Source organism: Mirounga leonina, unplaced genomic scaffold (assembly GCF_011800145.1).
Source record: "Mirounga leonina isolate KUSES-001 unplaced genomic scaffold, KU_Mleo_1.0 Mir_82, whole genome shotgun sequence".
NCBI lineage: Eukaryota > Metazoa > Chordata > Mammalia > Carnivora > Phocidae > Mirounga > Mirounga leonina.
In genome coordinates, this window is record NW_023270825.1 from 4668748 (window position 1) to 4695588 (window position 26841).

General features: G+C 48.3%; 2 protein-coding genes across 5 annotated transcripts in view; one reads left to right on the forward strand and one right to left on the reverse strand.

Annotated features, from left to right (window-relative positions):
- Window positions 1-11178, reverse strand: part of WDR25 (WD repeat domain 25) — a 140150-nt gene extending 128972 nt beyond the window's left edge. Inside the window, exons 1-3 of one of the 3 annotated variants that reach the window (XM_034992507.1) lie at window positions 10872-11178; window positions 10203-10282; window positions 7059-7903 (exon numbers count right to left, since the gene is read on the reverse strand). In XM_034992507.1, coding sequence (XP_034848398.1) covers window positions 7059-7865 — 807 coding nt within the window. In that variant the 5' untranslated portion in view covers window positions 7866-7903; window positions 10203-10282; window positions 10872-11178. Of the gene's footprint in view, window positions 1-7058; window positions 7904-10202 lie in introns of all 3 variants that reach the window. The other 2 variants (XM_034992509.1, XM_034992506.1) reach the window with 2 other exon arrangements.
- A 183-nt stretch (window positions 11179-11361) lies between these two features.
- WARS1 (tryptophanyl-tRNA synthetase 1) overlaps window positions 11362-26841 on the forward strand; it is a 31549-nt gene continuing 16069 nt past the window's right edge. Inside the window, exons 1-4 of one of the 2 annotated variants that reach the window (XM_034992512.1) lie at window positions 11362-11447; window positions 17294-17471; window positions 22858-23071; window positions 24277-24385. In XM_034992512.1, the coding sequence (XP_034848403.1) occupies window positions 17358-17471; window positions 22858-23071; window positions 24277-24385 (437 nt within the window). In that variant the 5' untranslated portion in view covers window positions 11362-11447; window positions 17294-17357. Of the gene's footprint in view, window positions 11448-12202; window positions 12436-17293; window positions 17472-22857; window positions 23072-24276; window positions 24386-26841 lie in introns of those variants that run through there. The other variant, XM_034992511.1, reaches the window with a different exon arrangement.

Genomic DNA, 26841 nt, shown 5'->3' on the forward strand with positions numbered 1-26841 from the left:
CCACCCTGTCTCTCCCGGCCTTCACCTAATTACCCTCAGTGCACTGTTAATCATTCACTCCCCAAATACCAAACGCCCACCACAACCCAACCCTCCTCCCCAGCTGTGCAGCTCTCATTTCCAATAGATTTGCCTCGTGCTTGGAATAAATTGCCAATCATCTGCATAATGCTCCACGACTCCTCACTCTACACATCAAATCATTTCTCAATCTCATTTTGTAAAATCCATCAAAAATAATTCTTTCAAAACTGAAATAAACCTTCACTCTGGCACTTGAATCCATAAATTCCTTGTCTTTGAATCTGAGATATATTACTTTCTACAAAGCACATCTAAGATACCCTAATATAATCAGATACGCTAACAATGATAAATCAACGGGATCCTGTAATACATAAAAATGCAAATCCAAACCACTATGGAAATCATCTCTTCTCGTTATGTCCCTTAACAGAACCACAAGACTTTGAGGCTGGGACAGAGCCTGGGTACCACTTGAGCGAGGGGATATGCTTTTCCATCCTTTATCCTCAGAGGCAGAAGAGCAGAGTGAATTTTAGATCCGTTTGCTCTGTGGTCTGACAGCTTCCCATCTTGCTTCTATAGTTTACCAGCTGTGTGACCATGGACAAATCCCTTTACCTCTCTGTGCCTCAGCTTCCTTGTCTGTAAAGTGGGAAGAAGACCAGCCCTTGCCTCACAGGCCTGTAGCCAAGAGGAGCTGGAACATTTGGAACCATTCCCAATGGGTGGTAAGCACTCGGGGACAGTGAACTCTGTCCAGCCTCTCAATAGTACTCACTGTCAGAGGCCACAGAGCTCACAAACAGCACAATGAGACCCCCAATCTGGGTCTTCAGCCTCCAGAACAAAATCCTTTCCTTCACACACACGTGGGAAGGGGGCCTGAGACCCATATGAACCTGGCGCCACGCTAGGTGGGCGCCTCTCCCCTGCCCCCAGACTCACTCTCCTGGGCCTCTTCAGGTACGAAATTGCTCCTCTCCACGCTGCCGGAGGCCCAGACACAAAACACGCTGAGAGCTGGCAAACTGCTGTCCAATTCATTTTCTTCTATCACATTTTAAATGTGATCAGTTTAGAGACACAGACCCCAGCCCCCCAGTACATGCCTTCCAAATAAATGTGCAGTTCATGAAAAGGCAGCAGGTAAACAGCTCAGTACAAACAAACCCAAAAACTTCTTAAATTTTAAAAGTATCTGTCTCAGGAGTACTGACAGTGAACACTTGGGAAAACATGTATCTGTAGACAGATTATTAAAAGATTCACAAAAACAAGAGTTACATTAAGTTGAAGGATTCTGGGTGACTCATCTTTTTTCTAATTGTTTAACTAATCAATAAAAGAACAGGAGAATTAGGAACATGTTTCTCGGCCCCTCCCATATGCTATGCACTGCGCTGCATCTTCTCATTTCTTCTACATAGAAACAACCCTCATAGGCAGCCATTATACCCATTTTACCAATGAGAAAACCAGGGAATCAGAGAGGCAAAGTGATTTTCCCAAAGTCACACAGCTACCAAGCAGCAGATATGGAATAGGAACCCAAGGGTCTCATATAACAATAGCACTGATGCTTTGCCAATCTATTTAGGTTCCACTCACCAGACAGAAAGCCTTTAGCTCAAGCCTGGGTGTAAACCAAAGCCCATCTTACCACACCAGGGCAGCAGAAAAGACATTTATGTATAGCCATGTTCGCTCAAATACTGGCCATTTCAAAAACAAAAGCAGGTAATGATAGGAAACAACACAGAAATGACAAAGCAAAGTCTTGAATTTGAGACAGTCATAAAAATACATTTGGGGAAAGTTTAATAAGGTAGAACAACGCCCCTTACAAACAGCACAAAAGATGGGGTGGGGAGCAGAATCAAACCTGCACACTCTGCAGGGAGCCTGATTCTGTGAACACATGGGAATGGGGGTGGGGAGGTCCAAACCAGGAATGACCCCCAGTGTTAGTGAAACACTGACTCAGGGTTAGGATTACCAACAATTTGTTTTCTCCTTCAGTCTTCATATTCTCTGCATCTTCAAAGTTCTTCACAATAAGCTTTTATTACATTCATGATCAAAAATGAAAAGGTTCGTCTTTTTTAAGTATTATAGGGAAGACTTATTGAAAGAATTCCTAAAGCAAACCATTTTGTAAAACAAATGAACAGCACCTCATTCATACATTTTATTTAAAATCCTTCTGTGTTTCAGAACTCTGAGTTCTGACGCATGGACCGTGGTCCCTGGAAGCAGGAAACACGTCGGATGCTTGTGAGAATGTGCCCGGTGCCTCGCAGAGGGCTCTGCACCTGGGGCCGGTGGTGAGGGCCGCCTGTGTTTGGTTGAAGCAGGCCACGTCTGTACTTTTTCCAAGGGCTTCAAAGTCTGAATCCTACCTTTACATGCAGTGGGTATTCAAACGTGTTGAGCCAAATGAGGACACAGGGAAATAAAAAGAGTAGATAAAAGGGTATCCTTGCTGCGATTACAACTGTGAGAAACATGCGTGCTACAGACAGGGGCATGAAGGGATCATCAGGAAAGAAAACAGAGCATCAGTGCAGAGTTATGAGTCATTGTTTTATTTTACTTAATTTCTCCAGCTGTAAATTTTTCAAAACTAATATAAGCATATTTTAGAGCTCACAGAACATTTAGAACATATTAAAATAAGTATCTTTCCACTGTAATATACCCAATTGAAATTTATGAATTCCAAAGCTACATTTTAAGGAGATGAAGGAAATGGCACTTCACGCTCTTTAGATTAATCAGATGGATTGTGTTGTTTTTCTCTTGATCAGAAAAGAAATCATATTTCAGTAAATGTTACCTTGAATCAAGGATTCTTTCACATTCTAGAAGCTTGAGTGAGCTTATATTAAGTCTTACTGTGCCCCCTAGTGGCAAATAAAATCTATGCACCTAAGAGACCATCCTTTCCCAAAGGCTGGAAATAAAATCCAAAAAAATTTTTTTAATCTTTACTGATCACTTAGCATGTACAAAACTTTGTGCCAGGTGCTACGGAAAATACAAAAATGGGTCTGGCACAGTTTCCATCCTCAAGAGGCTCAAAATCTACAAGGTGTGGCAGATACAGTTCATGGCTACACAGGCAGAATGAGAGGCCACTTCATGGTAAGGAAGGGACAAGACTCCTGGGGAGAGCAAAACTGTGAGCACACGGTGAGTGACAACTATGTGCCAAGCACCGCACAGAGAGTCCACATCCAACACTGGTTCTTCTCCACAAAAACCCAGCCAGGCAGGCACAGTCGTGTCCACCATACATACACCGGCTGAGGTTCGGAGAAGTAACTTGCCCAAGATCACACAGCCAGTCTGCCGCAGAGGGAGGATTCAAACTAAGTGCTGTGACCCCAGCCCCCAGGGTCTTCCTTCCCTCCTGATGCAGTGGGGCTCAAGAAGGCACTCTGGCAGAGTTTAACCAAAAGACAAGGGGAAACGCATCCTAGGAAGGGAGCACAGAGTTGGGGGGGGCGCCCTGTCATACCCACCTCTTCTAGCTCTTTCCCCACTGCACCGTCTGCTCTCTACCCAGGACTGGGCTACAGGGAGCCAGGGCTCCTGCCGGTGCCCACAGCCCCATACTCACTCCAGACTCAGCATCCACAAGCCTCCCACTGCCCCCTCCACCTCATAGGCCCCCAAGATCTGCCGCGTCACCACCCTCTGACCCCAGGGAGGGGGAAGAACACCATCCTGCCTGGGGCTGCCAGCTGCACACCAGGCTACACATGCACCTGAGGCCCCAGCGAAACCGAGGCCTCAGCCAGGACTTCCCTCCCCGGTTCCCAGCCCTGCTCCCACCTAGTCCCAAATCAGTTTGCCCATCCCAGCTCCTCCAGCCCCTGCCACACATTCTTCACACTGAAAAGGTGCTCAAAATCAATTTGCCAAATAACTCTGTCAATAAAACTGTCAAAGATCTTGCGCACAAGCAGGGAGAGAAGCAGAGGGAGAAGCAGGCTCCCCGCTCAGCAGGGAGCCCGATGCGGGACTCAATCCCAGGACCCCGCAATCATTACCTAAGCCGAAGGCAGACACTTAACCAACTGAGCCACCCAGGCGTCCCAACTGTCAAATATCTTAGAGCAGTGAGGATCCTGGCCCAACCATTTGCATATATGGCTTATTAAAGCCCTGCTTTTTCAGGACCCCACAGGAAGGAGGAGGTCAGGAGACACTGACCCCAGCAGCCATGACGGCAGTCGCGCCCTGTCCCTGGACCACCTCCAATGCCACCTCCGCAGCCTCGCCATGAGGGACAGACAGTGAAGTGGACAGGGCTCCCTGGAGGCTGCCAGGCCAAGCAAGAGGCCGGTGCACACATCACCTGCCGCACACACACCACCTCCTCGGAAGGGCAGGCACAGCAACTGCACCCGGCCCCACTGAGGGCAGTTCCACAGCGAACGGCCCAGGACCCAGGTCTCAGTGAATCACTCCAGGCAAGGCTTTCCTATGCAGTCCTTCCGCCTGAGCGCCTGAGCAGCTTCCCAAGCTGGGCCAACTGCGCCCCCTTCTGGTCACAAGGTGTCACAGCTAGTTGGCTGATGCAGGGTCCCCTCCAAGGATACGTCCGTGCATCCCCAGTACATAGCACCTAGCACACTCATCTACTCCACAAACACCCACTACACGACTGAACACACACAACACCCAAATCAATGGCTTCACTCAGACGTGCTCTGTTTAAAAACTATACTACAGCGGGGATGCCCCTGCTTAGGAAACCTAAACTTGGCGGGCAAAAGTGATCCAAGCAGGGCCCACAGAGCACCTCCCTGATGCTGGGTGCAAACCAGTCCTCACAGGGCTCCCAGCCTGCCCCTCGCCATCAGGAGGCGCGACCCTGCAGATGGCGGGCAGGTGGCAGGCATCCACTAGGGCATACCTGCTGCCCTACGTCCCTCCACCTGTCTCTGCCCACAGCAACCGAGCCTGTCCTTTGACATCTCCTGGCAAGGCGCCTCCTCCTCCAGCCTGTGCTGCCAACATCTGCCAGACGGCCCCCTCCCTGCAAGGCCCTAGAAAGGTGCTGCCCATGCCCCTCAGGTGGCCCACCTGTAACCACACTACCCCCCACAAAAACATGTGCCTGGCATTAGACTGGGTGCTTCAGACACACACGCCTGGGCACTTGTCCCACCTGAGAAGTGCCAACCGTAGGTCTCATCAGCTTGTTTTATCAGGGAGGAAACAGAATCTGAGAAGTTAAGTGTCTTGCCCAGGGTCACAAAGCTGTTGGGGATGAAGCCAGACCCCGAGGCCCAGATCACTCTAACTCCAGCCCATATCCAGGGCCAGCCAGACACGGCCTGGCACTACACAGGCCCCACACGGGCCCACCAGAAACCCTCCAGACGTGCTCCTGACCCAAGGGCCCAGGCCCCACTCGGCCCTCCACGGGCGCAGACTCAGGAAGGAGCGCGGAGAAGCCCCAGCACTGTGGGATTGAACCACGCATGTTTCAGTACACACCATGGACACGAGAAGCCTCCTGAGCAGACCTGAGCCCCCACCCTCACCGAAGCCCAGCGTGCAAATCCCCAGGCTCCACACTAAAGGTGGAACATGGCACTGTCCCCGCACAACTCCATTAACCTTGCCAGAAGAGAACACAGACAAGTCGATTCAGGACTCAAAGTGGCCACTTAAAAATGATACCCAACAGTTTAGCTCATTTCAAAGCCTTCACTGTATTTAGGCTTCCTTTCTTCATTTCGGAAAATGCCTCCTAGGAGAAAAGCCCAAAACATAACTTGCAAATACAATGTCCAGGGCAGGATAGTTCCAGAACTGTAAGGAAAACAGACGGAGTAAGCTGACATTTACCGAGCACCTGTGGGGTACCTAGCTCTGTGCTGGGGTTTTGTAAGCGTTTTTCCCACATGACTACGATTATGCCCTTTACAGATGAGACACCAGACTCGGAGTGGGGCCAGCTAACCAGCTGCTCCACAGCAAAGCTGGATCTGCAGCCACGTCCCTTCGACTCCAAAGCCATGTTCTTTCCAGGAAGCTTTGGTTCAGCTCGCATTGACTTGGCACCTACTACATACAGGTGAGTTGCTAGGTGCTGAGGAGTGAGGAGGAGGGACAGAGTACAGCCCAAAGGGCTGGAGACAGGTTACAGGAGGGATGACACACGCGCTATGCGACACCCCTGTGCACGTGGGGACTGCTTACTCCAAGTCTGTATGACTTCAGTAGCTTTTAAAATAAATAAGTAACAATGAAAAGAGTTTCTGTATGAACCGGAAGTCCTCCACAGGGCATCCACAGCCATTCCTGGTCTGGGCCCTGCCTATTTCCGCAGCCTTGGGCCCCTCACCCCCCATCAGGCCCCTCAATATTTCCCATGCTTATGGCCAAGAACATCCTTCCGCCCCATCTCAGCCCCTGCACCAAGTGAACCTTCCCCTCCTTCTGGAAGACTTCACCAAGCCCTTCCAGCCTGGGCTGCTGTCCCTCCCAGTGGGTTCACGGTTCCTGAGCCCAGGGCTATGAGAGCCTCTCCTCTTGTCCACAGCCCCTACCACACCACATGCCCTGAAGCCAGGGATCAGGTCTGTCTACCTCTGCTCGCATGGCATCCAACACAGAGCCCGGCACAGAGCTGGCGTGGCTCAACACTCCACGTGGCTCACAGGGGCCCAGGATTTGTTCTGAGCCTGCTTTCCTCTCCCTCTGACTGCCCTCACTCAGTGACCTCATCCCCCAGGGCTCCAGTGTGTCTGCACGTCCTCAGTGCCCCCATGAGGGATAAAGACTAGCATTCTCTGGTGGCCTAAGCAAGGCAGCGTCAGCAGGGAGGGGACAGAATGGACCAACAGTCCAGGGTGGGTCACTGAGAACACACTCCTGAATGCAACAGGGAGAATTACAGAAATTCCCAAACAGAGATATTCAGCACCCCTACCTCACTGTTGTGAAAAACAAAACACCCCAGCAGTTTACTTCTAAGAGTCCCTGAAAAGGCAGCATCACTCAAGTCTTACCTTGAAGGTTTTATCCATGGAAACTGAGAGAAGCATGTGGCTCTTAGCAAAGACTGGACACCACTGAATGCTGTTGACAGGGCCCCTGTGGCTTCTCAGGTGGAAGAGCACTTTTCTGGGAATTGTGGTTTCTTTATACTGACTGTCCAAATATGGCTGAATAAACTCAGAAACTCTGGGGGCCACACAGAGAGGGGCCGGGGCACGCCCTGCAGATGGACCCTGGGCCTCCACATCTTTATTCTTGCCAGTTTCTGTGCTTAATGCCTGTGACTGTCGTAGTCTTTTCGGGGTGTAGGGCACGATACAGTCCTCACACCTTTTCCTCTGAAGGGAGTTGCCACTTTTATCTGGGGTTTCAGATTTGGTTTGGGCACAGAAGGATGGTTCAGGGGAGTTGTAAGTTCCCCAGGAGAGTTTCACCTGCCTAAAGCGGGCAGCTGCCAGGGGCACATGGCCAGCTGGAGCGTGGCTGGTCCACAGGGAAGGTCGAGGAGGCTTATCTGTGGGGAAGGTGACATCAGGCTCCATCCTGGGCCACTGTAGCCTCTGGCTAGGACAAGATCCTGGGTCACTTCTCCAGAGCCGAACCAGTGGGAGACAATGGCCAGCAGGGTCTTCACAAGAACCATGCTTTGTGGGCAGTGTTGCCCCTTCCGTCACACCTGGGGCTTCAGATGCAAAATCCTGCCCAGGAGGTTTGACCACATCAGAGGTGTCTTTCATCTGGCTGACAGCATGAATACTTCCCACGGACTCAGTCTCAGCCTCTGACTCCGAGTCATCATAAGCCACCAATGAAGCCATTGAAGACAGTTTCTTGCAGTCCTTCAAGGACAAACTACCTGAGACCAAACAAAGTCAAGTGTCAGAAAATACGCATGGAAGAATACTTACCACTGTGTGTCATTAAAAGAAAACATGCCACCCAGCGAATCCACGATTGGAAAACTCTAAGAATAAACACATTAAAAAATGAGGACTTTTCTATACACCAGGCATAATTAGAAGATTTAATTTTCGGGCGCCTGGGTGGCTCAGTTGGTTAAGCGACTGCCTTCGGCTCAGGTCATGATCCTGGAGTCCCGGGATCGAGTCCCGCATCGGGCTCCCTGCTCGGCGGGGAGTCTGCTTCTCCCTCTGACCCTCCTCCCTTTCATGCTCTCTGTATCTCATTCTCTCTGTCTCAAGGAAATAAATAAAATCTTTAAAAAAAAAAAAAAGAAGAAGAAGATTTAATTTTCTTAAATGAAGACTATGGGATATCTGTGAATAATTTAAACAAAAAATTAGCAAGATCTGTAAGAAGAAAACTAAAATTTTATTGAAAGACATAAGAAAAGGACCTCGCTAAGTGGAGACTGGATGCCTGGACAGAAAGATTCAGGATTTTATTTTATTTTATTTTATTTTTATTTTATTTATTTATTTGACAGAGAGAGACAAAGCGAGAGAAGGAACACAAGCAGGGGGAGTGCGAGAGGGAGAAGCTGGCTTCCCGCCGAGCAGGGAGCCTGACGCGGGGCTCGATCCCAGGACCGTGGGACCATGACCTGAGCCGAAGGCAGACGCTTAATGACTGAGCCACCCAGGCACCCCAAAGATTCAGGATTTTAAAGATGCCTTTTGGAAGGTCAATTTAGGCCTTTGAGGGTAGGTCTGAAAATACTAAAATGGAAAGATGTCCAGAACCCACCCTTACCTTCACCCTCCCCTTGGTTCCAGTGCCTCCTTTACCCCCCGCCTAGATATCCCATCTCAACCACAAGCCAGTTGGGGAGACAGACCCACTACACAAGACCACGGCATTCGAGGCACCAGTCCCAATTCTGAAGGTATGGTCCAAATCTGCCAGTTTCACCCCAAACACACACACAGCAGTGAATTTCCTCTTTCTAAAAAATTCTTCCTGAAAATTCTGAACCATCATACACGATAAATTGCTGCCAACTAGTTTCTGGAAAGAAGTCCTTCAGTCTGCAGTTCAAGCCTGTGCTCTGAAGAGGAAGTACAGTCAGGAGGAAAACGAGGATGCCCAGCACATCCCGGGCAGCAGAGGGCGTGCTGGAGCAGCACTAATAGCCACACACCAAGTTCTGAGATGCCCCAGGCGCCCTACCTTAGCGTACCACAGAGCCCCTCCTCCATGTATGTGGGGTCAGGTCAGCACCAGAGACTCCCTCTGGGTCCCTTGTTAAGCCACTCAGCCTATCACCCAGCTCTTTCCCTAGAGAGTGGGTTTCGCATCCCCTGGAATCCAACCGCCTCACCCCGTCCACACCTTTCCCGCAAAGGGCACCCATCGCCTGAAGGGCTCCATGGCTTAACACGTTACGTCATCATTCAACAAATGTAGTCTCCCTCCTCCAAAAATCCCACCACCACCCCTCCCCCGCAGCCTAATCTAGGCAGGTAACACCTTCCATACACAAAGCCATCCTCTAAATAAAGCTTATATAATGGACTAATTATAAACGAGCGGACTGTGCTCTGCAAACAGTGTGGCATTTCTTTTTTTTTTTTTTTAAAGATTTTATTTATTTATTCATGAGAGACAGAGAGAGAGAGAGGCAGAGGGAGAAGCAGGCTCCCAAGGAGCAGGGAGCCCGATGCGGGACTCGATCCCAGGACCCTGAGATCATGACCTGAGCCGAAGGCAGACGCTTAACCATCTGAGCCACCCAGGCGCCCAACAGTGTGGCATTTCTGTTCTCTAAATACTTAGCCTGGTCCTGCTCAGACATCTCATCTGTCTCAACTCCCGTACACAGCACCACACCCCACAGCATGCCATTCCTTCCTGTCACGGGGAACCCACCAGGTTCCCCCCACCAGGGTGCCTGTTCGTGCTCAGCCATTAAGATGGATCCCCACCCACCTAGGTGTCTGCAGCACTTGACTCAAAAGAGAGGCCAATGGCCGGAATTTAAAAAGAGGTCTACGGTGGGGTGCCTCGGTGGCTCAGTCAGTTAAGCGTCTGACTTGATTTCGGCTCGGGTCCTGACCTCAGGGCTGTGAAATCGAGCCCTGCGTCAGGCTCCGCGTTCAGCGCGGAGTCTGCTTGAGATCCTCTCCCTCCCTCTCTCTCTCTCAAATAAGTAAATAAGATAAATTATTATTATTCAGCACTGATGGGCTACTCACCACGCCCCACAGCAGGCGCCAGGAACACCGCAGCAAGCCCCCCGGTCAGCGATGGCCTGCGTTCACCACGCTCACATGCGCTGGGAGGGACAGACCACAGTCGAGTGACACACAGGGCGTCAGGGAGTAAGACGTCCCACGGAGAAAAGTAAAGCAGAGGCGAGGAGAGGTGGCAGTCAGCTTGGCTGCAGTTTCACAGGGACCTGCGGGCACCGCTGGGGAGGAGGGGAGGGAGCAGAGGGGGTGAGAGGCCCTGGAGGAGGAAGCCGACAAAACCGATCAAAAGGGGCCAGAGAGGCGGCGGCAAGGGTGACTCGGGCAAAAAACGGGCAAAAGATGGAGAGAGCGGGAGCACCCGGGAACAACGGAAACTGCAGGGGGAAAGTGTTTGCTGCCTTTCATGTTTCTAAAGCAAATGGGGGGGAAGGGAAAGTCCTCATGGTGGGGGCGGGGACCCAACCAAGAGGAGGAGGTAAGGGCGCCGCAGACACGAGCGCGGAACGGGGGAGCAGCCAGCGCCACGACGACGGGACTTGCCGTGTTTCGTTCACTGTTTGAGCCCCAGCGTCTAGAAATACGTGTGAAACGCAGCCTGGGCCGGGGGGGGGGGGGGCACCCGGAAAGTAAAAGAAACGGAATATTCTCCTTCAGCAAACACGGCCTGATTACCTACTCCGTGCCAAGCCTCGTGTTGGGTCTCGTGTGTACAGAGATTAAACGCAAAACACGGACCCTGCGCCGGAGACCGCAGACTGAGGAAGGCAACCAAGAAGAGACGACCAGGGATGGGTTTTGAAGGATGAAGAGAAGTTGGCCGAGCTGTCAAGAGCGGCAGGTAGGGCGGGCCCAGAGCTCGGCGCGTCCGGAAGGCAGCAGCGATGAAGGACGGGCGAAGGACGGTGAAGGGCCCGCGCTGACGGGCGCCGAGCGCTCGGGCCGCCCCGCCGCCGCCGCCGCCGCCGCCCGGTCTCAGCCCCCTCCCGCCCACGGGCCCGCCGCTCACCACACGCACCGGAAGCGCTCCGTCCTGCCGGAGGCCGTCCGGTCCGCACCCCGCACCCCGGGTGCGTTCCGCTGGTTCCGGGGCCTCCAACCAATCATCCGCGGCCTCCGGCCCGCCCCCACGCGAACAGCCAATGATGCGGTAGCCGGGCCGGAAGTTGTTCCGGCCGGAGGGAGTTTCCACGGACGCCCAGGAGGCCGCCCGTAGCTGAGCCGGCGGCGCGGAAGGGCCCGGCTGGGCCGGTAAGTGGGGGGATGAGGGAGGGCGGGAGGCCGGGGCGGCGCCGGACGACCTGGCTCTTCCGCCGCCGCCTCCAGGCGAGGGCCCGGAGTATCCTCCTCAGAGCCCGGCTCGCTGCCCGCCGGGTTCTGGCACCACGAGGGGCGTGGAGGCTGTCACGGCGCCCCTCGCCCCCCTCCTCCGAGCGCCCGCGTCCCCGTCTGTCGCCCACTCCCGCCGGCACCGACCCTTCCTCGTCCCCTCCTCCTTCCCCTCCCCCAAGGCGAGAGGCCCCCACTTTGAACGAGTGTGTGCCACGTGCTGGGGGCTTTGCCTATAGTATCGCACTCAGTTCCCTCCGCGGTAAAGTCAGGAGGCTTCTTTATGCCCATTTCGCAGATGAGGAACCTGAGGATGAGGCAGAGAGGTAATGGCACTTGCCCAAGGTCTTGACACGAGAAAGCGCCCAAGCTGGGATTGAAAGCTAGGTCCGTCCGACCCCAGAGCTCCTGCTCTTTCCACTGCATTGCGCTGCCTCGGTGAGCAGCTGCGGGGAGTTCACAGCCGCCTTTCCGCCTTCCCACGACTACACATAAACAGTTACTCACACTAATGCAGAGGGTGGGGGACGGGAAGAGGGTGGAGAGGTTACATGGAGGCCAATCTGGAGTATGGGGCGGCTGATGCAACGACCGGCTAATGGCTCGGTCTCCACCCGTCCCCCCCACACCCCCACCCAGCCCACCCCTGATTGGACAGCCTCACCAAGGAGGTTGGTCAAGAATCCCGAGTGTTTCTGAGAAACTAAGTAATTTATAAAAAATCCCTACGTGCAAATAGCTGAAGAGTAGGGTAAACAGGAAAAAGGAGAGAAGACCTTTTTCTAAAAAAGAAACTGAAAGAAACAGGGGAAGACTATAAAAGAAGACCTCTGGCTGCTCGGGGCAGTCTCAGCCACTCAGCTGCCCAGCGTGACCAGTGGCCACGTCTGCAGTGCCTCCCACATCCTGGGTATGTATTACCATCTTCACGAGGCTTAGATCTCGTTGGAATTTTTACCAGCCTTTTAGCAAAGCACTGAAAACCTTGGTTTGGGGGGCAAGGGGTTGTGTCTCTTAGAATCAGGCTGTTGTGCATTGTGTTTCATCCCGTTGACCCGAAGCTCAGGTGATTCACAGCTTCCAAAGGGAATGGAGATACTCGGTGAGCAGTTGCCTGTTTGGCCCTACAGCTCATCTTGCAGCACCTTCGAGTTGGCTCTCACGCACGGTTTTCACTGATGAGGCCTCCTTATATACTCAACATCCTAACGTGTTAGCTTTCTCATTGTCATACACAAGAGTATCTTAGGCCTGGCTTCATAGAAGTTCGTGTCTTCGCCTTTTAAGGTAACATGGGTTTTATCATTTGAAGGGAAAAACAACCTTTCTTTTCAGTGTTTAACAAAGAAAAGGTGGACGTAACCTGTCCCAAGGTTTGAAGTGTTAAAGGACTCCTTGCTCCACAGAGGTCGTTTTCTTGTCTTCTGGGGACTTGACCATCCAAAGACATTGTCACGCATGCTGTGGGGCCTGGACGTGAAAGACGGTATCCCACCTCCTGGTGGTACTCCAGGCATCCAGAAACAATGCTCTTCCCGGCTGCTCTAGAATTGGCTGTTTATGCCCCCTTTCCCCAAATTGTAGACCAGTGTATTCTGATCTGTGAGATGATTTCAGGATGGCCCAAGTCATTGTCGTGTTCTGTTAAATGGTTCTATAATTCTTTCTCTTCCCCATTCCGAAACCACCCAGTTTCTTCAAGTGCCTGTTACGCTCTTCCAGAACAATGAAACCTTTCAAAATGAGCACAAGATTCAAGATCTTTAAAAAGAGGAATTGAGAAGTAATTTTTAAGAGCCTTTTAGCTTTCTCTTTAAAGGTGCATTAGGATCTGCCATGGATTATGAAGTTTTGCTCTAACTCCCAATACTTTTTTCAGAGGAGATGATAGTTAACTCCATAGATTACAGCTTTGTTTCTTTGTTTTAGATTTTACTATTTGTTAAGTAGATAAAACAGCTCTCCTAACAAAGATTCAAAGCTCTATTTGCCCTTTATGCGGTAAACACTAAGACAGTCGTTCATAGAGTTTTTGCATCTCGGACCCCTTTGGAAAAGTAACCTGGATACTCTGCTTAGAACCGTGCACATACCAGTGTGTATGCAAACTGTTGATGTCATTTCAGACATGCTGAACTCTGGGTTAAAAACTTCTGAAGTTAAATTTCATTATAAAAGTTAACAAAAAAATAAAGGAGCATGTCGACTAGACGCGAGGAAAAAGGAGAGGAGACACACGAAACGGGGGTAAATGGATGGGCGTGTGAACTAAGAGATTCTGTTATGTTTTCCTGTTTGTTTGGTTTTTTTTAAGATTTTATTTATTTATTTGACAGACACAGCAAGAGAGGGAACAGAAGCAGGGGGAAGGGGAGGGGGAGAAGCAGGCTCCCCCTGAGCAGGAAGGCCGACGCAGGGCTTGATCCCAGGACACCGAGATCATGACCCGAGCCGAAGGCAGATGCTTAACCATCTGAGCCACCCAGGCGCCCCTGTTTTCTTGTCTTTCAAGAGGTTGCATCACATACACATACACACATGCACACAAAATTTATCATGTGGGTGGTTCCCATGCAGTGTTTGCCTCATGATCATGAGAGTGAGGAGACCTTACCTGCTGTTCCCTCATCAGATTTAGCTCCCGTGTGCTTTCAAACGGAATTCTGCTTTGGGAAAACATATTTTTCCCTACAACATGGACCCTAGGTGCAGGCCCCATTCGTCTAGCTGATCCTCTACAGTTACCGGCTCCATTGCAGGGGGAGATTATCTGTCCAGGGCATACCCAGTTATTCTACCTGGTCCTTTCTTTAGGAATTTTAAGGCTAATGCTTTTGGTCCTACTCGCAGACTTCAAAACCTTACTGCTGTCACCCATTGCCTTGTATGCCAGATACTACACTTTTGGAAGGACAGGGATAAATAAAAGAGAATTCCAAAGAAAGCGACCAAGACGGTAGGCAGATGTTAGCAGTGGGTTAAAAAACTAGACTTGGGGTGTGAGACCTGGAGAAGGCACCATGTGGCTTCTACCTTAAACTACCTTAAACTGGAATAAGCACTTGCAAAGATAACATGAGAGGATATAAACTTTAGGGGGAATATTGAACTGGGTGATTTTTTTTTTTTTTAGAAGATTTTATTTATTTTTTTGGACAGAGACATAGCAAGAGCAGGAACACAAGCAGGGGGAGTGGGAGAGGGAGAAGCAGGCTTCCCGCAGAGCAGGGAGCCCGATGTGGGACTCCATCCCAGGACCCTGGGATCATGACCTGAGCTGAAGGCAGACGTTTAACGACTGAGCCACCCAGGCACCCTGAACTGGGTGACTTATGAGATTGATTAATTCAGTAAATGTTGATAAACTGCTGTGTACCAGGCATTAGAGGCACATAAAAGAGTAAAACCCAGTGTTTGCTTTTATTGTCTGGTGGAGAAGACATGAATAACTAAATGCCACATGAGTGCTGTCATCAAGTTACTAACAGAATACCCGGGGACCACCAACGACCCAGCCATCAGCTTGGCCGCAGAGGTACAGGAACCAGGAAAGGCTGCAGAGAAGAGCTGAGGTCTGAATTAGTAAAATAACCTGCAGTGTTAGCGGAGAGAGTATCATTCCGGGCAGGGGGAGCAGCTGGAATGCTGAGGGAACACAGGGTTTCGGAGGACTTTGGGGTCGGATCCTGGCTTAGCTCCTCTGGCGGTGGGACTTCAGGGCAGTTCTGACTTCCCTGAGCCATCACCTCTCATCTGCTAATGCAGAGCATACATCAAGCCATCCAACTTTGAAGGTTGGACAAATTTGGGATCGTGTGTAAAGGAGCTGGACCTGATGTTTGATCATTTGTGGCTAGAAGTAATTTTCATCCTTTGATTGTAATTTGATGCGGGCCTGAGTGTTTGTTTCTCCTCTCCAGTGCTAGTCAGAGGTTCTTCCGCATTCCTTCTTGCAGGCCTTCCTAAACTGTGAGCTTTGTTATCTGAAGCAGTTATTTCACCCAACTTCCCTTTTCTGGGAATTGAGGTGATTCTCAGCCAGGAGGGAAAAGAAACTGGTTACTGTCTCATCCTGGTTTCAGTATTATGCTCTCATTGATTTATATAAAGATAAGCCTACTTAAAATTTATATCCTTCTTAAACATTTAACAAAATAATAAAAATAAAGTACCCCAGGAGCACCTGGGTAGCTCACTTGGTGGAACATGTGACTCTTGATCTCAGAGTTCTAAGTTTGAGCCCCATGTTAGGGCTAGTGTTTAACTTAAAAAACAAACAAACAAATTACCCCTCAGGTTTGGGGTTTTGGTTCATAAAGTTAACAGAAAAAATTTAAATAATTAAAGACATAATAGTCACCTATTGAACCTCTCCTGGTGGGGCCAGTGCTGTGCTGGGCTGGTTATTTACCTGAACCATCATGCTCCATCCACACAGCAATCCTGCAGGTAGTGTTACCGTCGGCCCCACATTATAGTTGAGAGGCTGAGACTCCTCACAGTTAAGTAACGTGTAGGACAGTATTCGAGAGTGTGAGCTGTAGCTGCCTAAGTTTATATCCCACCCCTTCCACTTGTGTTATCTCGGGGAAGTTCTGTAACCTCTCTGTGCCTCAGTTTCCTCATCTATGAAATGGAGACAACAGATCTCACAGGATTGCTGTGAGACTTCAGTGAATGGATGTGTATAAGGTGTTCAGAAAAATAGCAGGTGTGGAGGTGCTGGGGGTTGGCTGCCCTGGCCCAGCCCATTGTCATTGTCCTCTTGTTCAGGGCCGAGTAGCAAGTTGTAAACAGAGCTGGGGTTCGGCCAAGCCCTGGAACCCTAACAAATAATACTCATAATGGATTTGTATCTTGCTTTACAGTTTACAGAATGCTGCCTTTTAGTTTTTCCTCATTTCTTCTCATAGCAGCCCTTGAGGTAGCTGAAGAGATTCCTGATTGTACCACTTTCTAGATGAGGAAGCTGACACTCAAAAAAGGGAAGTGACTGACCCAAGAGGGAACTGAGTGTGCTCAGTCTCTGCACCAGGCAGCATCAGGTGGCCTGCCCTGTGTCCCACCTTTTTCAAGGTTAAAAGTAACGACTAATAAAAGGTGCAGGTACACCTTTTTCAAAGGGCTGCAGTGAAGTAGGACAGGGTGTAGAATGGACAGGCCATGTATCCTTCTTTTCCTCATTTGGATCCCAGAACAGATAAGGCCCTACCCTCATCCTAGATATGATCTTGTCCTTGACCCCAGGCCTTGCTTAACCTGAGAACAGAGCAGCTGGCCAGCAGAGGAAGCCATTTGCTCAGTGACCTGTTGGCTATGGCTGCAAGGGCGCGGGACTCATCCCCAGTACAATTAAGATAAAGAGTAAATTGCAGTTTGCTGAGTGTTTTTAGTTCTGGTGAACTTAGGTTTGTTAAAGCACTCTGGTACTTACTCTGTGCACAGACACAAGTCCTTCCTGGGTGCTGGGTGCTAGGTGAGGCACACTTGGTCTCAGTTGGAGGAGTCCTGCCAGTGGTGAGTCCTAGCAGTTCCTTCAGTCCTCATCGCGGGCATCTGTTCATCCACTTTTCTCCTTTTTCATGGCCCGAAATTTCTGCTTATACTTTTACTAATGTTATTTTATCCATGCCCTTTATTATAACTCCTCTCCAACCTTTTCGGAAAGACGAGGACTAGGTAGAGCAGGAAAGGTAAAACAGCTACAGTGGCTCGTTAATCAGTCTCTCCCTCCTTCCCCATCCCCTTCTCCCCCTTCTCCCCCACAGTTTTGTCTGGACCACGGAGCAAATCTTCCAACCTCCTAGCCAGCTGTAAACCTAGGTCCCAGAGATGGCAGACATGCCCAACGGTGAGCAGGGGTGTGCCTCCCCACTGGAACTGTTCAACAGCATAGCTGCTCAGGGGGAGCTTGTGCGGTCCCTCAAAGCTGGGAAGGCATCAAAGGTATGTGATTTTGTTGGGTTCTCTACACGTGCATCTGGGCCAAGGCTGGGGTCATGTTACCCGGAACAGACTGTTCCCTCAGTAACTGAAGTATTTTGGCTATAACTTTAAATTCGTTTTCTCCTTTATTGATGCATGTGGTATAAAGAAAAGCCACTGGGAAAAAAATAAAATAAAAAATAAAGAAAAGCCACTGAAATCCAGCAGTCATCCACCTGCCTGTTCCCAGAAATGAACATTTCAGTCCTTTCAGCTGATTCACTCTCAGAATCACACTTTTATATTGCTCCTGTTGATACTCAAGTTTGGGGCTTTAGCTGTGGAAAATGAGGAGTTAACACTTCTGTCAACACTTCCCATCCATCTGGTGTCCCATGCATGTCACAGTGTCAGCATCGACGTTCTTCTGACTGCATAAATGCTACAGACAACTGACCCATGGAGTAGAGTATGAGTGTTTTTCCTTTCCTGCCCTGGAGTTGATATTTGTCTTGATTCCTGTCGGCTCCGTGCTTTTGTATACTGATGGTAGGAGCTCTCCAGGCCCCTTCCAGTTCGGTGAGTCTCCTCCTGAGGCACTCACATCAGGCAGCCTGCAGCTCATCTCCATAAGGTCTCTCCCAGCACTCCGCCTGCTCAGACAGACTGCTGCCTCTCACCATCCACACTGCCCACCTTAGGCCCTTCCCTTACCTCCCTGTTGGGTCTCTGTTTCCCGATCCTGTGTCTCACTCCTTTGTTTACTCTCTTGACAGAGCAAATCCTCTAATGGTCTCTGAAAAAATTTGTGCTAAAGAAGTAATTTGGAGGATCTTGCATGTCTGAAAGTACCTTTATGTAGTGTTTGATTGATAAGCAAGAAGTGATTTTCTCATGGAATTCAGAAGCCTGAGTAGCTGTGGAGAAGCCAGATGCCAGTCCCTTGTTTTTTCTCCGGAAATTTGCAGGAAGGTCTCTTTGTTCCAGTATTCTGAAATTTCTGGGGATGAGTACATCCTTTCTAACTAGAAACTTATGAGCCTTATGCTGAGAAATTCTTTTGTTTCTGATTTCTTCTCTCCTGTTTTCTCTATTTACGGATTTTTTTTCCCCCTGAAACTGGTCCTCTGCTTTTATTTTTTGACTTGTGCTTTCCATTTTGTTTTCTTCTTGTTGTTCTTTCAGGTGTATTTCCTCAACCTCTTATGTTGCTTTGTTTATTTGTTTGTTTGTTTTTAAAGATTTTATTTATTTATTTGAGAGAGAGAGAATGAGAGACAGAGAGCATGAGAGGGAGGAGGGTCAGAGGGAGAAGCAGACTCCCTGCTGAGCAGGGAGCCCGATGCGGGACTCGATCCCGGGACTCCAGGATCATGACCTGAGCCGAAGGCAGTCGCTTAACCAACTGAGCCACCCAGGTGCCCTGTTTGTTTGTTTTTTAAGTAAGCTCTTCACCCAACATGGGGCTCGAGCTCACAACCCTGAGATCAAGAGTTCATTGGCCTCCCAACTGAGCCAGCCAGGTTCCCCTTCCTCAATTCCTAACCCTCTAGTTGTTTTTCATTTATCCTGTCATTTTTAACTTCTGTGAGCTCATTTGCTTTCTGAATGTTCCTTTCCTCATTGCACCCCATTCTTGTTTCCTAGGTACAGTAAGTATCCTTTTATCTCTGAGATCTTGATGATGATTTTCCTGATGTTCTCTGTGGGACAGAGGAGCTGGGCTGTGTGGCTATCCCTGACCTTCTGTGCTCCTGGTGCTTTGCCCCCACCGTGCAGAGCGCCCCCAATCTAGACACTTGTAACTTGACCTCACTGGCACAGGACCTTTGCCTGGGGAGGGGGGTGGGGGGGAGAGCCAAGCAGCTGCTTTTTAAACGGACTTTCTACCTGAGTTCCTGTTTCATAGCCAACGTTCACCCTCACTTCCACGGATGCCCCAGCCCTGGGACTCCCCAGCAGCTTAATTCCAGTGTTTTCACGACATCCTCACATTTGTTGTGCTCGGTCCATAGCCAGTCATCCAGCAACTCTACCGCTTCCGAAATCTTGTTGCCGACATCCTCTTTTCATTGCCTTTGTCCTCATGGGGTTGTGCCTTTCTGAAAGGTCTGTCTGCTGTTGCTGCAGGGTGTTTCAAAAGTGTAGTCCTTGCCATCTGTATCTTTAATGCACATGAGCGCTGCCTTTCATTCTGCGATGCCTCCACCCTTAGGTCACTCAGCTTTTTCTTCACCATCACTTCCAACCCGTTGTTTCCTTTTCAGAAGCCCCCCTGGGTCCTCCCCAGATGGAGATCAACCATCTCCCACCCATCCTGGCAGTTTACTTTGACTCTTTGGACCCCAAATAAGCCATTACACATAAAATAGTACTGAAAGAAAGTGATGTCCCAAAAAAGGAGTTGGTTAATCACAAGAAGAGGTTTACACACCAGATAGGACTCAGTGGATGAAACTAAGTTGTTTTTAAAAATCTGAAGTAAATAAAGGACCCAGATGTTAATCATTTGCTCTTTAAACCCATTTTTGGAAACTTGACAGTGGTATCTGTGTCAATGTAACATTAAGTTTGAATAACATTTAATAAGTGTTTTTAGTTAGCAATTCTTAGTGATCTCCAGTTCCGTTCATTAGTAAACAAGCAGTACTTAACACAGTTTAGAATTACTCTTCCAGGTGTGTTCTTTGATTTATGCAATCAGCTGACTCTTTTTTTTTTTTTAAGATTTTATTTATTTATTTGAGACAGAGAGAATGAGAGAGACAGAGAGCACATGAGAGGGGGGAGGGTCAGAGGGAGAAGCAGGCTCCCCGCCGAGCAGGGAGCCCAATGCGGGGCTCGATCCCGGGACTCCAGGATCATGACCTGAGCCGAAGGCAGTCGCTCAACCAACTGAGCCACCCAGGCGCCCGCAATCAGCTGACTCTTAACAAGAGAGATCAGAGGTTGCATGATAAAGTCAGCGTTAAATGATGAAAATTCAGAAGTAAATTTGACCCTGGAATGTGTTATAAGAGAAGCACCTGGGAGTTTAGGAATTCACTTTATGCAAAACACTCGAGCCACTCTGGGAACACCGATACAGTGAGGACACCGTGGGCTCTTTCTCCAGCTGTCTCGGCCATGGTCCTCAACGTTCTTTTCTGCTCCATGTACTAAGGGAATAAGACCCCCTGCTTTCAGTAACAGCTCACTAAAAAGCAGGGTGTCTCCTGGGGGCATAGGTCAGAATCTAGGGGCTCTGAGGAGAGACCGTGGCCAAGGGCATGAGCAGTTTGGGCAGGACTCAAGAAATGACACTGGACCACAGAGGTTAAGACAGAGAGCAAAGTCTTTTTCCTTGTCCTTTTAGTTTATGTAAACTTTTTTTTTTTTTTTTTAAGATTTTATTTATTTGAGAGAGAGGGAGATCATGGACAGGGAGGAAGGGTAGGAGGAGAGGCAGACTCCCAGCTGAGCAGGGAGCCCGATGCAGGACTCAATCCCAGGACACTGGGATCATGACCTGAGCCGAAGGCAGATGCTTAACCAACTGAGCCACACGGGCACCCAAGGTAAACTTTTTAAATTGAAGTGCACCATTTATTCAGAAAGATATGGAGCTCATAATCAGCTTACTGTACTTTCACAAAATGACTACACCTGGGTAACCAGTGTCCAAATCGGGAAACAAGATAGCAGCCCCCGGAAGCCATCCTCAGACACCTGCAGTCACTGCCTCTACCCTCCACCCTGGGTCTCCACCATAGATAGCTCTCCCTGTGTTGGAACTTCAGATAAAATCAGGTTGTACATAGTCTTTTTTTGTTTTTTCCTCCCCCAAGAACGTCACCTTTTAAATCCTGTTTCAGTGTTCTGGTCCATGTTAGATTGAGAACAAGAAAATAGACAAGGCAAGCTTGCCTGTCCATTTAAATCGCATTCTAGACTACACACAGTTCTCGAGCAGGGACACTGGTTAAATGTTTGACTTTCAAAGAGCCTCCTAGTTGCAAGCAGAGTTAAACCAGATAGAGTATGAAATGTCAACATAGCCAGTGATAAAAGGATATTGACTAAAGTGTACTTCAAAGCAGGGTAATTCTTTCCATGGATAATTCAACAAATCATGCTTGCTAAACATTTATTTTGTTGCACTGAGCTTAGGCACTGCAGAAATTAGATGAGTAAAACATACTTACCTATCCCACCTGGGCAAATATCCTCTCTCTTATAGGAGGTATATCCACAGAGTTACTGAGCCCACAATTCTAATTCATTGTAATAACAAAATCCAGGTAGTTTCAGAGTGTGAAACACAAATCTGTGTCTGCAGAAGCCATCGGTATCTTTAATGCACATGAGCGCTGCCCCACGGTGACAGTTCCCTGTGGCTCAGGGCCCGTACCTGACACAGCAGTTCCCTCCGAATGGAGGTTGGTGATGTGTCTCTCCACTTAGGAAGCCCACTTCATAGAACATGATGGGTATACTCTAAATGGGAATGTTTGTACTTCCTTTGGCAAGCAAATTGGCCTGTGTATATTCTTTGTTTGTGATCTGATCCAGCAAGGCCAGTCACAGGAGCAGAGCTTTGGGGCATAGCATGACTAATCTGCCTAATGAGGCCTGCTCTTCCAGAGGCCAGCCTTCAAGGGCGGCTCGTGTGGGCTTCTGGAGCAGGAGGTCTCTTTACCAGATTTCCAGAATACCCAAGAATATATTTTTACATTTGTTTTCCTTATGCTTATTTTTAAACACTCAGTATGCAAACACTTTGGACAGCTTGATAAGACTCCAAAGTACAGCAATACAACTATTTCCCACTGCATCCCTCCTTAATTCAGGACTTGAAAGCCTGTGTTTTTCCTTGCCTTTATCTGCTTCCCTGATGTCTAGAGTTGCTGTCACTGTCCTCAGTGGCATTATTTAAGCTTCCACAAATACTCATCTCAACTGTGTAGAACGTAAAAACAAGGTCCCACATAGAATTCCTTATACTCAGTTCAGGGAGCTTGTCACACGTTCTCTAGCATCAGTAGCGTTTGAGAAATCTTCAGCATATTCACTGTGTCATAAATAACAGTGTGTATCATGTCCATTTGTCCCATAGTGTTTGTGGTAGTAATCCATAGGACTAGAACAGCATAATAAATAAAAGACAAATAAAAGAAAATAAAAGACATTCGGGCCCACGACTTGCTGTGTGTCCAAGGGCAAGCTCCTTCGCCTCTCTGTGTCTCAGAGTCTTCAGCTGGAACGGCACGGTGACAGTGGTGCCTGCCTCCAGGGGGTGTTTTGAGGCTAAGGAAGGAACGGGTGTGAGGGCATTTAGCACGGTGCCTGCCACGTGTCAGCAGTCACATTCAGCAAAACGTTAGCTATGGTGGTATTTTTAGCCTTCATCCTCATTTCCTTTGTCCAGGATGAAATCGATTCTGCAGTAAAGATGTTGTTATCATTGAAAATGAGCTACAAAGCCGCCGTGGGGGAGGACTACAAGGCTGACTGCCCTCCAGGGAACCCGGCACTTGGGAGCAATAGTGGCCTGGATGCTGCAGAAGCTGAGGAGGATTTTGTGGACCCGTGGACAGTACAGACGAGCAGTGCCAAGGGCATCGACTATGACAAGCTCATTGGTATGTCCTGGGAGAAGCCCCAACTTATACAAGTGATTCCCTTGAGTTGATCCCATTGGTGTGTTTTTATTTTGAATTATAAACCCAGTCAAGCTTCAATGCCAAGAAAAAAAAAATAGATCCTAAAATCTTTTGGTCATGCAATACATTCCCAAAGGATTCTTTTTAACTAGAATACGATGTAAAACTTATTTTGAAATAACGATCTATAGTAGATAGCTTAGTAGAAGCTTTTTTCCCTTTTTTTGAGCGATTCAGAACTTGAGGAAAGGTCTATTAGAATGGCATCTTTGGGCGCCTGGGTGGCTCAGTTGGTTAAGCGACTACCTTCGGCTCAGGTCATGATCCTGGAGTCCTGGGATCGAGTCCCGCATCGGGCTCCCTGCTCGGCAGGGAGTCTGCTTCTCCCTCTGGCCCTCCCCCCTCTCATGTGCTCTCTCTCATTCTCTCTCTCTCAAATAAATAAATAAAATCTTTAAAAAAAAAAAAAAAAAGAATGGCATCTTTGCAGTCATTTAAATCACCTCTCACTTAATGGTTAAAGTCAGGAATGGATTACCTAAGAGATTCCAGTGATAGTGATTGTAGAGCTGAAAAGCTAGAAGTGACCTTAAGAAGGATGACTCCTCACAGGGGGCAGGTGGCCACTGGCAAGCCCCTCCTCGTGGGGCTTCCTGCTCGGGGAATCCTTACTCTGAGATCACTGGTAATCACCAGTGAAGAGGCATTGCTGAAATGTTTTCATTAAAGTCAAAAGCCATTTTCCATAATTTTAAGTGTAGACCATCAATGAGGGAAAATTTGTTTTAAGACATATTAATTCAATGCAACAATTAAAGAATATTAAAATTACGGTGTCATTGTCCACAGATCATGCCTTAATAAGCAACTAGGGGAGCGGAGGTGTGAAAAGTTGCTAGCCAGACTGAATTCTGGATGTTTCCAATCAAAATCCAGTCCCAGACAAAACAGTGTTTAATTCTGTAATTAGTTTCCTGTTTGCTGGTTGTGATCTCAACTGTCCTTGTGAAAGAAATATGACTTTGGGTTGAGAGAAGGGACTGGGAGCAGAAGGCCTAAAGAGTCTGGGTTCATTAAGATTGTACACAATACACTAGTCTTTCCCCTTCAGTAATATCCGATCGCCAAACCTCACACCACCTAAGGTGGCCATATCTCCTTTGTTACAATTTTTTTTTTCCCAGTTCGGTTCGGAAGCAGTAAAATCGACAAGGAGCTGGTAAACCGGATAGAGAGAGCCACGGGCCAGAAACCACACCGCTTCCTGCGCAGAGGCATCTTCTTCTCACACAGGTCAGAGGCTTCCTGCCCTCCTCTCCTTTGAATTCCAGACATGATTAGGGCACTCTTCCCTCAAGCTGCCTGCTCCTGGGGGGACAGTGCTAGCCAATCATCTGAAGACTGGTGTCCACCTTCTGTCCATAACTGGCTGTGGGTTCATGCCCTGTCCCTTCACCCGCGGCCTTTACTTTATTCATTTATGAACTGTTCACTTCATAAAGAGGAGGTCACATACACAGCAGATGAGATTCATGCCAGATTATGTGCTATAAATCATAAAATGTCATAAAGACAAAAGAGAAGAATATGTCCAAGTTTAACATTTCCCACGCGATAAGCAGTGGCTTCCTGAAGTTCTGTGCCCTGTTCCTGCTATTGTCCTGGCCCACTCATAAATCCTATCATCAAAAGAGAAACTAACAGAGTGTACCTGGAAGAGACTATCCCTGCCCTAAACTGTAAATTCCATGCAGATAATAATCAGAAAATGGGCAGGTTCCAGAGTGTTCCTGCCTCACCCGCCCCACAGGTTAGCCCATTACACGGTCCAGGGTAGGGTTGTTCTGTCCTGCTTGCTCTGTACAGTTACAGGAGAGCACACACGGGACAGAACTTGGCAGCCTGCCGGAACACTTCAAGTTCCGTATGCAGAAAACTCCGGACCCTGCTCAGCCCTCTTTCTGGACAGAATATCGTCAAAGTTTTTTATCTTAAGATTTAATTCACGTTTTTAAAGTATACAATTCACATTTTTAAAGTGGTCTTTAATATATTCATATGGTTGTGCAACCATTACCACCACTGTCTAATTCCAGAACATTCACACTACGCCAGGAAGAAACCCTTGTCCCCATGAGCAGTCACTCCCCCAGACCCCCCTCCACGCACCACCACCACTGGCAACCATCGTGTGTTCAAGGTTCCGCCATGTGGTGGCGTGTGTTCGTACTACCCTCCCTTTTATACCTGAATAGTGTTCCACTGAATAGATAGCGCCCCACTTTTTGTTTATCCATTCACCAGTTGCTGGGCATTTGGGTTATTCACTTTTTGGTTCTCAGTAATGCTACTCTGAACATTTGTGTACAAGTTTCTGTGTGGACATGTGTTTTCATTTCTCTTGGTGGGAACAGAATTGCTGCATCGTAAGGTAGCTCTAGAATTTTCTGAGGAACTGCCAAACAGCTGTCCACGGTGACTGTCACTTTGCATCCCCACCAACAATGCACAGACAAGGGTCCCAGGTCACACCCTCACCAACACTTACTATTTCCTACTTTGTTTTTTATAGCCATTCTAGTAGGTATGACTTGGTTATTCATTGTGTTTATATTTCCCTAATGACTCATGACATTGAACATCTTTTCATGTGCTCATTGGCTACTTTTATATATGCTTTTCCCTCCCACCTGCCGCCCCCACCTTATTTTTTTTTTAAGACTTTACTTACTTATTTGAGAGGGAGAGTGAGTGAGCGCGAGAGAGAGCACAAGCAAGGGGAGCAACAGGGAGAAGGAGAAGCAGACTCCCCACTGAGTAGGGAGCCCAACACGGGGCTCAATCCCAGGACCCTGGACCACGACCCGAGCCGAAGGCAGCCGCTCAGCCAACTAGGCCACCCAGGCACCCTGTGCCTATTTTTTTTTTTTTAAGATTTATTTATTATTTGAGAGAGGGAGAGCAAACAGGTGGAGGGGCAGAGGGAAAGAGAAAGGGGGAAAGAGAATCTCAAGCAAACTCCCTGCTGAGTGTGGAGCCCAATGCAGGGCTGAACTGAAACCAAGAGTCAGACACTTAACTGACTGAGCCACTCAAGGGCAGGGCCCTCCTGCCTATTTTTATATATTCTTTGGTGGAGAATATCTATTCTGATCTTTTACCTGCTTTTTAATTAAGTTGTTTGTTTTTTCATTATTAAGTTATAATCGTTCTTTATATGTTCACCAACCGGAAGCTCTCCAGACCACATCCTTTTGGTGTTTTATGGAGGCTTCATTACATAGGAATGATCATTAGTGATTAAGCTCAATCTCCTTTTGAGGGGATTGGGACTGATAAGTACCAACTTCTAATTAGGGTTGGTTCCCCTGGCAACCAGTCTCCATCCTTAGGTTACTTAGGGACTTTCTAAAAGTCACCTTATTAACATAAACTCATGTGTGGTTGAAAGGGGCTTTGTTATATGAATGTGACATTCATGCCTCTTATCACTTAGGAAATTCCATGAATTTTAGGAGCTCTGTGACAAAGACCAAATATATATTTCTTATAAATCACAATTATCTCACTACTCTATAGAAATACAACTGACTTTTGTCTGTTGATCCTATATCCTGCAGCTTTACTTCATTTATTAGCCCTAGTAGGTTTTTTTCTTTTTTTGAGGATTCTATAGAATTTTCTATATGTAGAATCATGTCACCTAAGAATGAAGATAATTTTACTCCTTCCTTTACAATTTGGATTTC